Below are 14,847 nucleotides of genomic sequence, written 5' to 3' on the forward strand. Positions count from 1 at the left end.
AGGTTGCAGGATCGGGAAGTGCTCGTTCAGGTGTAGTCTTTGGTTTGCTTTTCTTTTTTTCAGCGCCTCTGGGCTTGTCCCCAAGTTCTACAAGTATATGGAGCCATGCCTTCCACATTTTAAGAACAGTTTGGGCTGGGGTTGAACACAGGCCCCATTCATAGGATGGCATTCAATCAAACTTTCCGGTGACCGCTTAATGGGTTGTGGACTGGGCAGACTTTTTAAAATTTTTATTCAGAGTTCACTCCCAGACACCTTCACAAACTGGCTCCAAGTCTCTGTAGTTTGTACTTTCTGAGCAGGCTGACACCATTAGCATATTTGCCCACGTAATAATAGCCTTTACTGTCTCTTATAGGGCTAGTGCTTGCCAGTTGACTTTTGTTTCGGAATTTACATGGTGTCCTTGGGCGGGATACTCTTGAAGCTGCCTGTGCACATATAATCACAAAAAGCTGTCCACATAGCCAGCTGTGAAAGAAGACTTTCACAGTGGGAACCGTCTACATGGTGTACCCTAGCCCTGAGGTACTTGGCATACTCAGTATTTGCAGCTCTGTTGGGCTCTCCCACAAGGCCTCCTTAGGGAAAAGAGGTTGGAAAATCTATAGGGGAAGCAGAAGAATACAGGGGTGTTGCAGGAGTGAGGAAAAAGGGTTTTCAGTCTTATACCAGTTTCATCATCACTTTGCCTCTAATCTGTAAACCTGTATAATGTTATGCAAAGAAAGTGAGCGATGTTCAGTTTTGCAATATTGTAATGCAGCGCCCTTCCTCATTTATTTATGTAGCATGTTCTCAATGTCCTTTATATAATGTTGGCACTTGAAGTTCAAGATGTCTTCTCAATATAGTCCACTGCTGCACATTAAACACTGGCCACACTATATCTAAAATATATCTGCTGAATATTTACACGAAAGATTACCTCTACCTGGTTTATTTGGAGCAATGATGGCGCAACAGTGAATTAGGCCTGTCTCCAGAAAGCAGGCTTGACCTGTGTTGGGTCTTGGGTGGTGTGGATGGAGGACTGGGGGGGGGGTCACATTAAAAGTACTGTTTTCTAAATTTCTTGTCCTTTCTCATTCACAGGCTTACTCTCTGCAGCACAGCAAGGATGACCGGCTGGCCTACCTGAACCATATTCTGGGGGGAGAGTTCACGTTGCAGCTTTTCTTCATTCTGTACGGTCTTCTGGCCCTTTCCTTTCTGTCCGGCTACTATGTCACAACTGCAGCCCAGCTTCTTGCCATCATTCTGCCACTCAGCATTCTGTTCATCGATGGCAATTTGGGATACTGGCACGATTCGCACCGTGTGGAGTTCTGGAACCAGCTGAAGCTCATTGGGCAGAGTGTGGGCATTTTTGGGGCAGTGGTCATCTTGGCAACTGATGGTTGAATGAATCACTTTTTATTAGTTTGCCTTAGAAGGGAGACTTTTTTTAAAATAATTATTTATGGATTTTTTTTCTCCATTTTTACAACCAAGTTTACTTAGTCTGTGAGACAGTACCCTGCTGATCTCTTGGAGTATCGCACGTTATCCTGATGAACATTTCAATGATCTACGCCAGTACTTCATTTGCATTCACAAGAGTGCGTATGTCTAAGATGGTAGTCTATCACCCCTCCATCTCCAAACATGAAAATGGCAGAACATTGAAGAAAGCGTCCTTGAAGGTGAGGTCCTTGAAACAGTTTTGAGGAGTAAACAAGTCAGAAAAGCTGCACAAAGACTGGCTGCAACATGGCAATGTAGTGATTGTGTCTTAATATCCTTTCTTTTATCGAGGAGACAAACATTTGGGATTTTCTTTTCCGCATTGAAACAGATTTTTTATTTTTGGTTGCATTTAAGTTTTCAGTCTGGAAAAACATTGAGTTCATATTCAGAAAGCTGCTTAAATAATTCCCACTGGCTGGGTTATTTTTTTTTATCCTTCTTGAAAAAATATTCTCATTGTGGTAAGACATTCTCTGTGGTGGGCTAGGCCCCTTTTCGTCTTTTTTAGTCTACGGACCTATCATGCAAAGCTGGCAGTATATGTTGGCCCTACTCCATGCGATAACCTTTATGCCATACTAAGGCGTTCTTACCTACAGCTGCAAGCTGGCTGACCACTGCCTAATTCAAGGGCCTGAATCGAGCAAGGGTCCCTTATGGAAGGTGGTGATGCAGTTACTAGTAGTGTCAGCCTACCGTGGTTGATAATGCCATTCGTACCTTTGAGCACTACGCATATGCTAAAAGCTCTTTTGAAAATAAAGGAAAACTTACAAGAGGCATCCATGATGCTATACTGTACAGTGTCCTCAGTTTTACTAGTTGATGCACTGCCAACCAGCAAAAGGCATGTCAGGAGTATGGCCTGTCTTTATCAATGCCTCCAAGATTTGTATTTCTTCAAAAGAGGCTTCCTGCGTGTAGTCTTTGCTGGTACTAAGGTGTGTGAAGTGGTACCTAGGGGGCCATCAGGACAAAGGGGCAGTGAACATGGATCACTCAGGATGCTCAGAAAAGCGGGCTGTTAGGACAAATACAATCTGTGTTCCGAGAGTCCTTATGGCATGCATGCTGCCCGCAGGGTGCTAATGTCATTTAAACAATGCACTGAGAAATGACTATGGCAGGCACACCCTTTTGTTTTAAAATGCCATTGTTCAAAGTGTCGCCAAGTCTTTGGCATGAGAACTGAAAGCTAGGTAACGTTATTTTCTTTACAATCAGAAGCGCCTTGTAGTCATTGATTGTCTGAAGGCAGCATGGCATGCACGTATTTACATCAGCAAAATTACCTTTGAACAAAGCCAAAAAATGTGGATTGGATTGTCACAGGAAATTAAATGTAACATTTTGTAGTTGACATATTTGTTAGGATGTGGCTTGGCTATCAAATAGAAACGCTTGCATAACTTGTCATTCAAGGGGAGGTTGTGTCCATTCTGAAAACCCTGAAACCGTCTAGATGCAAAGGAGGTAACTGCCCAGCTACTATCAAGAACTGTTCAGACGCCTTGACCCCTTTCATCACCACCTTCATCAATGCTGCCTCCTCCACTCTCAAGTAAGCTTGGGTATTACCACTACTGAAAACCCATCTCTGGACTCCACTGCCCCCACCAACTACCGCCCTATCACTACAGTCCCTTCCTCTTCAGGATCCTTGACAGTCGCATACCTCTGACTCGAGCCACATCTTGGGGCTGTGGCAATTCTGCCCGAGGCATGGCACTGAATAAGCCTTGCTGGACTTAAAGAACCAGCTGGACAAGATCAAGGATGCAGGTAAACTTGCCTAACTATTACTCCTTGAGCTCTTGGCTGTGCTTGACCTAGTAGACCACAAGATACTCTGGCATCACCTCAATACGGCAGCTATCTTTTTGCCGGCAGCAACAAGTTGGATCGCTGCCTTCCTTGAGCGCAGAGTCTTCGTGGATAACACTTGTGCCCGCCCCCGGCACATATTTCTTGCAGAGTTCCCCAAGGTTACTGCGTCTCCCCCACCTTGTGAATCATCTTTACCAAACATCTCTGACTTCCTAGACTTAACTGGCATCTCCTACACAAATTACACGGATGATACACAAGTCTTCCTTCCCCTCTCCGGCAATCGCTTTGGTGATACTGTCTTTTTATCAATGATGAAAAAACTGAAATCCACCTAGTAGTATATCGGGGGCGGGGGGGGTGCTCCAAAACTTTGACCAGCTTTATGCCACCTTCACCATCGGCGGCATCTCAATCGCTGTCGCCTCTTCAGTAAAGAGTGTACCTGGATGCTTGGCTCTCTCTCACGTGGCAAGTTAATGTTATCACATCCTCTGCAGCTTACACTACCAAACTCATTATCCCATGCAGACTGTGCCTCTCAACTGACAGTTTCCTCACTATTGCCTGAGCCGTCATGGGATTCAGATTAGATTACTGCAGTGCCCTCTTTGCAGGCACCTCAACCCAGAAAATGCATAAAATGCAAATCATCTAAAACGATGCACTTAGTATTCCAAGACAAGCTCATCACTGCTGCAAGATGAAACGCCCATTGGCTCCCCATAGGAGACAGGATCACTGTTAAAACGCTTATGATCACCCACAGGAGCCTTTCCAACTCTGCACTGCTCTACCTGTCACAGAAAATCAATAAAGCCAAATCTAAGAGACCAACCAGAACTGTTCATGCTCATCGCCTCCTCATACCAAAATTCAGACTATATAAGGCTAGTGGTGCCAGTTTCCCAGTACTAGCAGCAAAACTGTGGAATGCTCTCCCTCATACCCTGAGAGCTGAACAATCCTACTGGGCTTTCCGAAAACACTTGAAAACTTGGCTCTTCACTGAGTGTAGCGCCTGAGATGCTCGAACAATTGTTTTCCTTTCAACATTACAACCGTCTCTGTAACGTGCCTTGATGCTCTTGGGTATAATGCGCTTTAAAAATGTAAAAATAAAGTGCCAGGCCCTCACAATTTGACTGCCAAATAATCTGACCCTATCAGTAAATTGATCTTATTCTACTGCAACAGTGACACCATTAGGATGGCCAGCGCAGAAACTGAAAGTGAAATTGTTTACATTATTTTACTTGTATCCCAATTTTGGTTGAGTTGATTAGCTAATCATTTAATGTGATTGTCTTTAATTTAACACTTCAATTGCTGAGAACCTGTGTCCCGCGCAGCACTAGCTTCGCGCTGCTATGAAAGTGACATATATGTTGTTGTGTGCACTTAGCACTGCACAAAAATGCCTGCAGCAGTTAAAGGGTTAATCTTTCAAATTGCAGTCATTCCTATTCATGGGAAAATTGGAATTTAAAAATCACTTAACGTATGGAAAAGGTCTACAGATCTGGGTTAAATGCTGCAGAATTTGGTTGTTTGAAGTTGGGGAGGGCTAATGCAAGTATCGTCAGACTGGGTACACTTAGCTAATTTGCAAATAGATGGCATTCTTAGGCTGTTCCAGTCTGTCAAGGAGGCCTGCTGCCAGGATGCTGTTAAACATTGAGCATGTATTGATGCACTTTTCCAATATGCTGTGTAAAACAGAAGTGAGGTAAAAGGGATTTCAAGGAGTGAGGCTGTTCATATGCCAGCTGATTTAGCCATTAAATGCAGTAGATTTGAGTAGTCGATCTCCAACCTTTGATCAACGGCAGCTATTGACTTGCAAGTAGAATGGGCGTCCTCAGGCAATCTGTCTTGCTCTTTTTGACCAGAAAAACATTGTGGATTTTGCTTGAGACAGACCTCCCAGATAAGCTGCTATCGTCTACTAAGCTTGATTGAATACTTTAAAGGGGGGCACAGGTTAAGTGTCCAGACTTGCAGCGTCCGTTGCTGGGAGAGGTAAATACTTTCAACTAATCAATTCCATTTACAGAAAAGCTGTGAGGACAGTGCACCGGCACAGCAAAGAGCAATCTAGCCCTTTTCCAGGATTTCTACTCTATGCTGGAAATGTGCAGCTAGATGTCTGTGCTGCAATGTTTTGGCCACCATGTGGCTACTTGCATTCTATTGTATCCTGACCATGTTTGTAGCAGTTCTATCTGTATCACACACCCTATTAAGTACTGTCTTCTTTGCCTCACCCCTAATCTGTTGAATCTGCTGAATTTTACTTGAGTGACATTTCTAATAAATGCATGAATTCCATTTCTTTGCTTTATATTACAGAAGAGCCTCTTCCAGCCTCTGTCAGAAGCAGACCATTGGTTGGAAAAAAGCTAAATTGACTTGTAATCCTGGTAATCTGTATTGAAATTATAAAGCTTGCATATCTCCACCTATGTGTGGGATCATGGAATGCTTTTCAACTTGGAGCAAAAGGTTTATTTAATACATAAATCAAATAAGCATGCATATTTTGTATCTGACTTAAGGTGTTGTGTTTTTGCTTCCAGGAATGACACCTGTACCATTTATACCATGTTCCTACTATTGCAGAGAATGACAAAAAATATCTAAAGTACCTTGTCTGGGTGTTCCCTGCTCCCCGTCTGCATTCTACGAACAGTTTGCTTTAGTTACTTTTTGCAACATGCACATAGTGAGTGAATTTCTTTCTTTATCACTCTGATTTCATGTTGTAACCCATAGGAGAGGGCTATTTATGAATTCATTGGAGATATCCATGATGAAAGCCAGGATTATGCTTGCTTCTCCGTCATGGGATCTACATTGAGATTCTTTACCACTGAATATATTGGCAAGCCCTTCCCACTGCAAGAAGGGAGAGATCAGGAACAGAGAAGGGACATAGGAGATCAAGCATTAGGCTAATGTGTAGATTGTGACATGGTAATTACAGCAAAGTATTAGTTGGCCAACTGGAGCATCCGGTCTAGCATTCGAATGCAAGCAGTAATGTGGTGCAAACAAATGGACAGACTTCCATGTTACTGCCTTACACATTTCTGTGGTAGAGAGATTCCAGAAGAGCGAAGAAGTAACACATTTACCTCTCTTGGAATACGCTCTAGTTTCCCCTGAAAGGTTTTGATAGCCTTCCTGCATAGTTTTGTATTTAAGAAGCAATTCACCTAGAGATGGAATGTTGATGCTGGAAAGCCTACGCACATACAACAAATAAACTGCTTGATTTTCTGTAGTCCTTTTATTGTCTATTTAGTAACATGACACTCTCTTGACATTTAATGTTTGTGACTTCCAGTTCTGAAATTTAAGGGCTAGGGAAATAAATATGGCAAGAACATGGTTTTGTTAATGTAAAAATCAGAAATTGCCTTTGGAATAAAAGTGTTGGTTCTTAAGGCTACATTATTCTTTTGGACGGCTTATGTACAGATTGCACTAATTCTGCTAACTCTACTAGCAGATGTAATAACAACAAGCAACAGCAGCTTCCACGTCAGGTGCTGCATCTATAGGTTTGTAAGAAGAGCCCATTAACTTCACTCGAACAATGTTGGGTTCCCAAGGAGAGGAAGGTATTTTGACTGGGTGGGTTACAGTGTTTCACTCTAAAACCTTTATCATCGGGATGGTGAATAGAGATTCCAGAGTGGAATTGTTTATCCTTCGGGATGTCATGGCGGATACATTTATTTTCTACTAATGCCAGAGATGGAAAATAATGTAATACTGTTTCTTCACCGCAGAATGTGGGATAAGACTCTTTCCAAGTACCACATATAGAACCACTTCCAATCTTTGGAGGGCCAGGTAGCTGGCCCTCTTGCCTCCTTTAAGCGAGCTGTGCACTTATTTGCAAGAATTCAGGAGATGTGGTCCAGTTAATTGATAGAAGGCGGTGATGGCACAACCTGTTGCTTATTTTGAGGAGATCCGATCTGGACAGTAGAGTTCATTGTGATTTCAGAGACTGATGAATGAGCTACGACGACCACTCCAGGTGTTCTCAAGCAGAATCCTTTTGGCCTTTGTGCTTCAGCCGCAGACTCACTTTTTTTTGTAGAAGTGCGATAGGTGGAAACAAAGAGAAAAATGTTTGATTAGATGATCAAAAGGGTCTTTCTCTTGGATCTTTGATATGGAAACCTGGGGGGGTGAAACTATGGCATTTTGAGTTTTCTTCCGTGGTGAAAAAACTCCAATTGAGTACCTTATCTGGCGAATGCTTGAGACAATGTTGTTTAAGACCCAGTTGTGGCCGTCTTGAAATGAATGTTCAAGCAGACACTATGAGAAGATCGCTATTCCGGGCATGTGCACCAGTCTGATGGAAATATTTCATGCAAGAAACCAGTGGCAGATGGTCTGGATCTCAAGGGACACCGGAACTTTGTTTTCCCTTGTTGCTTCAGGCAGTACAGGGTTGTGCTAATGCCTGTTTTAATCTGTAACAAATGTCACTGTTGCTGATTAAAAACTTCCGGTCAGGCGTACTAGTCAATTTCCAGCTTGTTTATTTGGCAGGTTGTCTTTCTGTTATATGATGCTCCCTGGCTGTTCAGATGTTCAATGGATGTGCCCCAACCCTCCTTGAACGTATCTGTTGTCGCAGATCAGATTTCTGGAATCGTGCTCCCTGTTCAAGGTTTGCATTCTTGCACCACCACTGTGTAGAAGTTTGTGTGTGTCAGGGTAACGCATTCTTCTCTGTGTTCTGAGACCACTGGTCCTCCCACCATTTCTGTTGGTGTCTCATGTGTAGCCCATCCATTAATGACTTTTTGTGTTGAATTGGCTGTGATGAGCCAGATAATGGAATAGAAAGATCATCTATGATCTGCTAACAGTGGCATTTGCCTCTTCCTCATTTAGAACGGTCTGGCTTTTAATAGAGTAGTGCTTTGCTTCATACTGCCAATTTTATCAGGGCTTGACAAAAGTTATGCATGGCCAGATAACAGCCCGGCTGCTGTAGCTTGAGGCAAAGTCGAAAATTCCTGAAGTTGAGGAGCACAACTACTTGCCTCACCAATCTTGGTCTTGCATTCAGACTCGATTTTACTTTCTGTTCCAATTAAGGACGTTTCACATTCTTTTTCTGCATTAATCTGAGAAGATCACGCTGCTGGCAAAATTCTTTTAGATTGGCCAATTGATCAAGTTCAGCCATAATGTACACTTTCACAAGTTGCCAATCTGAAAAGTCTGTAGTGTCATTCATGACCGGGTGTGAGGTCTTCTAACTTGTGCTACTCAAGCTGATTTGATGCAAGGAATGTGTTGAAGCATTTTTTGTGTTGTCATTGAGGCCTGTGATGATGAATTATTCAATGGAATTATAGAGTTAGGTAGAGGTGTTACGGCCTGTGTAGTAGTATTCAATTGAAGACTTTGTTCAATTTGAGCTGTTATTGCTGTGGAGCAAATGGCTCCTTCTAAGGAGTCATCCTTAAAAGTACATTGCTCACCTAAGCTGTTGTCCATTTCCAGTGCTTTATTTTGGCTTCAAACACATTACTGTAGATCACTTAAGTGCTTCTTTTCCTGTTGATATTGTGAGAAACCTGAAGGTGTCTCACCCACTAGTCCCTGTGGATCTGTCATCTAGGTGGCCAGGACACAGCCATCGCTCTTGGATCCAGTTCCTGGGAGTGGACCAGTGTGGGAGGATCACCTGGGTGAGGGGTCCTCGGGGATTGGAAGTGGGACACCGGATGGCAAGACGTGGTATCCCCTTCCCTGTAACACTGTTACCCCATTTTACCAGGTAGGATACGTGGGAAATCACCACCGACCCAGTTTCCCAACACAAACACATTCTCACGGACAGCTCACTGTGAGAGAAAACAGACTAACACCCGAGCCTTATACCTGACGTGTCCCAATACAATAGTCAGGCAATTACTGACCATTACACACACCTGACTTCCATCACACTTCCCCACATGGATAAAAGACGGATCACAAAAGCACACTCAGCAAGGCAAAGCACACGAGGGAGCAGCAGTTCCAAGATGGCAGTTTAATACAAGGTGAAAGATAGCAAAACTGAAGAGGATTGCAAGGAGGGAAGTGCCCTTGAGCTTTTCAACAAAAGACTGTTACTTTCATGAACCTTAAAGAATAGGAAATGTAAAACCAGGAATCGAGGCTGAAGAATCCTGCATTGTGTGTCGGCGGTACCTGGGGTGCTCCGTTGTCGATAGTCAAGGCGGGGACAATCGTTTACTGCTGTGGTACTGTCCTTGGCTCCTACAACAAAGCAGCGCCAGTGAAGTCCGCGTAGCCGGTGAGTTGGGGAGACTGATACCAGACTGGTCTGTGTTAAAGCCAAGTTTGCAAGGGGCAAAATTGTATAGTGAAAACTGAAGAGAACAATGTATGATGTGTATGTGGCAAGCGACGCAAACGCAATTAACCAGCAGATGAGTGATTGAACTTGCAAGCCAAGATACGATACCGTAGACAGAGTGGTGCGGCAGCACATGGCTTCTCATTCAAAAGTATCTGTAAGGAATCCAGCTGAAAGGTGGCAAATGTGAAGAATGATAAAGAATTGTCAAATCGAAGTGGTCCTACAACGGAAGTCTTAGATAGTTGATGAAAAAGTATATGAAGTTGGTCTGAGCCTAGTGCAGGGAAATCAGCTAAAAGCTTTTCGTTAAAGCAAGTTTTTGTAAAGCTATATTAGAAATAGGAATTAGTCCGAGCCTGGCGGAGGGAGGCTAAGTGAACATTGTGTTAAAAGGGATCTGACCCAAACTGAGAGGGATCCGAGATCTGAGCCCGACTGAGGGGAATCCGAGATCTGAGCCTGACTGAGGGGAATGCGAGGTGAACTGTGAGTCACCCGAGAAATAATACACTACGAGAAATTAGATGCATAGATAATTTACCAACATTGTGCTGAAAGGATCGGAGCCTGGCTGAGGAGGATCTGAGGTAAATGGCGAATCACCTAAGAAATTGAGTACTTGTGATAATGTGAAAGAGGAAAATAACTTATTGTTTGTTGCATCAGGCCCCTGAATGAAGAGACTTTGAAAGGCAAAGAGACTTGGGCACGGAAGGCCTTGATGCTAATGATTGAACTGTATCCTCGTTATAGAGAAGCCAGAGACTGTGCTAAGCTCTAGTGTACCGCCTTGTCCCATTCTAAAAACGTGGGGGAGGCCAATGGCCTGAACATCCTGACATATCATTTTGTAAACACATTTCTTTTGCCTAACATTGTTTCCCACAATATTTGTATTTAGAGGTAAGGATTGGCAATAGGTGTATTAGTATAGGCCCTTTTATTTTGACAAGACGCTACTAGGACTGTTTTATTATTATTTGATGGTCGTAGCTTGCTCGCATCTGTAGATTTAGGATAAGATAGGCGTGTTCAATAAACACCCTTGAACTGTGGTTACTTGTGTCTGTCTTACTGTTGATACCATGCCTTCCTTACAATATGTTAACTGTAAACTCCTGATATGGCGTTATGAATGCCAATTTATCAGAAACAGCAACCTCCCCCTCCATAGCTTCTCCAAGTGTCTGCTTTCTTCTGGCACTCCTCTCCATAACCTCCGACAGCCGACTAGCCCTTGCCGATGTGGGGCTATGGGCAGATGTACTAACTGATAGATTTGAGAGGAGGTATACTCTTAAAACTCAGAGCTTGGTGATTACTTCCCTGCAAAGGAACATCCACCATCTTATCCTGAGAGAAAACAATGATTTGAGAAGGTATTTGTCCTTCAGACATATTGTAAAGACTGCTTGTAGCCTTCAAGTGCACACGTGTATGTGCAGAGGCCACTTTTAAATAACTAGACCTGGTAATGGGCATATTGATCAAAGCAAAGAAAGTGAGAGGCTCAGGCAAAAAGTGCCACACAAAATAGTATGTGCTATCCACTACTTGTACATACTAATATAGAAATATTCACAGTGGCATCATATAACGGGGCACATAGCACCAAGCCAGAGCATATTTTATTTGGTGTGCCACACGCCTAAACCTAGTGATACAGCCCCAAACTGAATTACTGGCAGCACAACATAAGATCCCCTGCTGGACCACCACAAGACTAAATACCCAAGCCAAGATGGTGCAGTAAGGCGAACAGTGCAGGAAGCAGCCAAAGGAACTGCAGAGCAGTTCTGTCATTTCATCGTCAGGCATTTTTCTGGTGGTGGGGGGTCCTCCAATCCCCTCTCCTGCACCTATTTTTACCTATACCCAACCACTTATCTGCCCTTTCCCACCCCCCAAAAACAATTTGATGAACTGTCAAACACGTTTAAACTGCAGGCTTTGTAATGCCTGACGATGAAAGAACGTCGTATCCTGCAGAGCTACATCAGACTGCAAGACGCCATTCCAGCATCCTCTGATAGACAATGGCCTGGACCAATGTTGCTTGGAGAATTTGAAAGGCTGCAACTGCACTGGACTGTAGGCCTTACTCTGTTGGAAAACCCTGCCACTCATGTCCCATAACAGACCAGTAAATTGTAGGTTCTGGTAAGGGGACAGAGAATATTTCATACTATTCACAAAGATGCCCAGAGAATAAACCAGATATAGTGAGTTGAAGGGAGGACCATACCTTGCCTGGGGACAGAGCTTGAAGAAGCCAATCGAATACTGCCTATGCATAAGGAACCCCTTCTGCCTGAGTAAAGCAGTAATTGCTGCCATTACCTTTTCAAAGACCCTCAAGGGCAAACTGAGGGCAAAGGGTAACACTAAAAACTGAAAAATCAGATTGGGAGGCAAACCACACACCTGCAATGAGGTGGCCAAATTAAGATATACATATTGGCATGCTGTAGGTCCAGGGCAAGCATCGAGTCCCCCTGTTTGCCGGGAGGTTAGAATCGCATGTGATCATTTTGAACTTCTTGCACAGAAAGTTGCAGACATCACAACGTTCTGAAATGGTACGCAGACAAACTTTTTCCTCCTTGGCGATTGATTGCAAAGAAACATATGCCAAATCTTTCCTGGGTCTCTGGAGCCGACACCCTCTCTTTCACCCTCTTGTGCAGCAACTTTGAAATATTGTCTGAGAAATTTTATGAAGGGTGCTGGGAAAGAAGGGAGTGGCAGAGGGAAAGATATCTTTTGAAGGCTACTGGTGGGACCGAGGGTTCCTGGTGATCTGCCTCCATGCATGATGGAATAGAACAATCTATTTTTCTGGGGTGTGTGTTCACTGGGTATGCAGATTTGGGCTTGCGGTTCGTGACCGAGTAAGAGGGGGTGATGAGCCCCTTGATCATGCACTATCTTTTCCTGTACTTGGCAGATGAAGAGACATCCCTTCTTGATCTGAAGATCCTTCCCTCAAACTCCACAACGCCCTGTGAGGTGGAGCAATCCCCTTTCTGGAAGGAGTGTTGTGTCTGTTTAATAAGATGCTTTTGTCATATGTGTAGACAGCAATTGTGCTGTTAAGCAGGTTTTTTCTTTGTATTCCTCAATAGATGAGGAATTGACAAAAGTTGCAACCTGTCAAAGGCTAAAGCCTGCACCTTTTCCTGGGCCTCCACAACCAGTTTCGGGCAATTAGCGCCTGGGTCTAATCTTGTCACATGTCTAGACCCAGGCACCTACTCCTGGCAGCTTTATCAACATATGCTGTGGCATTCTCCAGCATGTCCCTTTTGCGAGAGGGTGATCGGAAGCAAATTCTGATGTCTTTCTACAGTTTGAGGTTGAGTACTGTTAATATTGCATCCAAGAGGGTCTTTCTAAAGGCACTGTTCAAGCAGACCTTTTTACCGATGGGAACCATCATCCCTTAATCTTCTCTTCCTTTTGGGCAGGAGATTCTGCAGCTGCTGTGGAAGAATAATCTCTGCTCTAGGCAATAGCAGCCGAAACCACTGCTGAGTGAGTGGGAGGATTCCCAACCCTTTTGTGTTTTGAATTTACCATCTAGTTTGCCTTTGACAAAGTCAGCAGCCAGGACTTCTATCTGTTCTGTGTCAAGTGTTAGACAAATTGCTTATCTCTACACCTCCTCTCCTGAAAGGCCTTGGCTGATTAGAGAGGTTCCTCCTCTACTAAAGTACACATTACTTTCCTCTCAGTAAGGTTTTTTTCTGGTTGATGTTCCTCCCGCAGATTTCTCATCTTTGATATCTATCGCCAAAACAGCTGCTGGAAAATGTTCTGCTGACAGGGTGACCAGCATGGCTCCGCCCGACACACCACAGCATGACGCCGGAACCAGCATATATCGAGGTGCTGCGCTCTGTGACCTCAGTTCCACCCACTTGTTCCCTAGCACTCTGAGGCTGAGGGACCGTAGAACCAAGGTGTACCAACTATCCACCAAGAGGGGCATGTAGGGAGAGCGATGAGGAGTCCAAGGGAGCAACGCCAGCAGAAGGAACATTACCAAGAGGTAAGTAATTTGTTCTTCTAATGGATACCTCCCTCCCACTAATTGCTCACCTTTGATAGACTCCCAAAGCACTGCAGTGACCTGAAGGATGGATGACAGTAAGGACACTAGCTATAGCAGAAAACTCTGAAGGACAGATTGCCAAAACGAGAGCGAAGATAGGAATACTTTAGGCTTACAAGTTACAAGGTTACACAATCACAAAAACGTACATATCAATGACAAAAACGTGCAGATCAATGACAATATAGCAGGTAATACATTTACATAGCAGATAGATACAGTGGAAAGGTCGGTTTGGCTATTGGTCGGTTGGTTGGTAGGCTCACCTATGGCTTGTTTTCCTTGAGCCACTTGATGCAGTTTGATCTGAAGTGTGGGTATGTTTGGTTAAGTCTTAAGGTCGGTGGGAGGGATTTCCACAATTGAGCAGCTTTGACCGGGAAGCTGTTCCCTCCAATTGTAGTCATTTTGAAAGGGGAAACTGCGAGGCAGTTCGTACAGGAAGTTCTCATGGGTCTAGATGTGATTCTTCTTTTGAGCCTCTCTGAGAGGGAGCTGGGTGCTAAATTATTGAGACATTTGAATGTTAGGGATGTCGTAAGTTTAATTTTGTTTGTCGTGGATAGCCAATTAGATTCTCTGCTGATTATTGAGATATGTTCTCTTTTGGAGATTCCTACTGCTGCTCTAAGGGCGTTGTTTTGCAGTATTTGGATTTTCTGCGTGATGTATTTATTCACACCTAGATAGTGTTGCAGTAATCCAGTTTGGACAGCACAGGTGCTCATGCCAGTGTGGTGCAACTAGTTGTAGAGAGGTAGGGTTTAGCTGACCGGATTAACTTACAAGTGTAGGCTGTGGATGAGGCCATAGCGTTCACTTGTTTTGCTAAAGTTAAACTGGTGTCGAGGTAAAAACCTAGTGTTTTACCTCCTTGGCAACTTTGATTATGTGGCCGTCTTATGACGAAGGTTGTGTAGTCTTGACTGAGTTTCTTGATGTTGTGTGTAGAATCCAAGCAGCAATGCTTAGCAAACATGTGCATTGA

At 43.8% G+C, this 14,847-nt stretch overlaps 1 protein-coding gene across 1 annotated transcript in view; it reads left to right on the forward strand.

The window, feature by feature from the left end:
- Positions 1-6,625, forward strand: part of TMEM101 (transmembrane protein 101) — a 157,400-nt gene extending 150,775 nt beyond the window's left edge. Inside the window, exon 4 of the mRNA XM_069634339.1 lies at positions 1,099-6,625. Coding sequence (XP_069490440.1) covers positions 1,099-1,407 — 309 coding nt within the window. The 3' untranslated portion in view covers positions 1,408-6,625. The remainder of the gene's footprint in view (positions 1-1,098) is intronic.
- The last annotated feature ends 8,222 nt before the right edge of the window (positions 6,626-14,847 follow it).

This window comes from Ambystoma mexicanum, chromosome 13 (genome assembly GCF_040938575.1).
Source record: "Ambystoma mexicanum isolate Mex_15411 chromosome 13, UKY_AmexF1_1, whole genome shotgun sequence".
In the NCBI taxonomy this organism is placed as follows: domain Eukaryota; kingdom Metazoa; phylum Chordata; class Amphibia; order Caudata; family Ambystomatidae; genus Ambystoma; species Ambystoma mexicanum.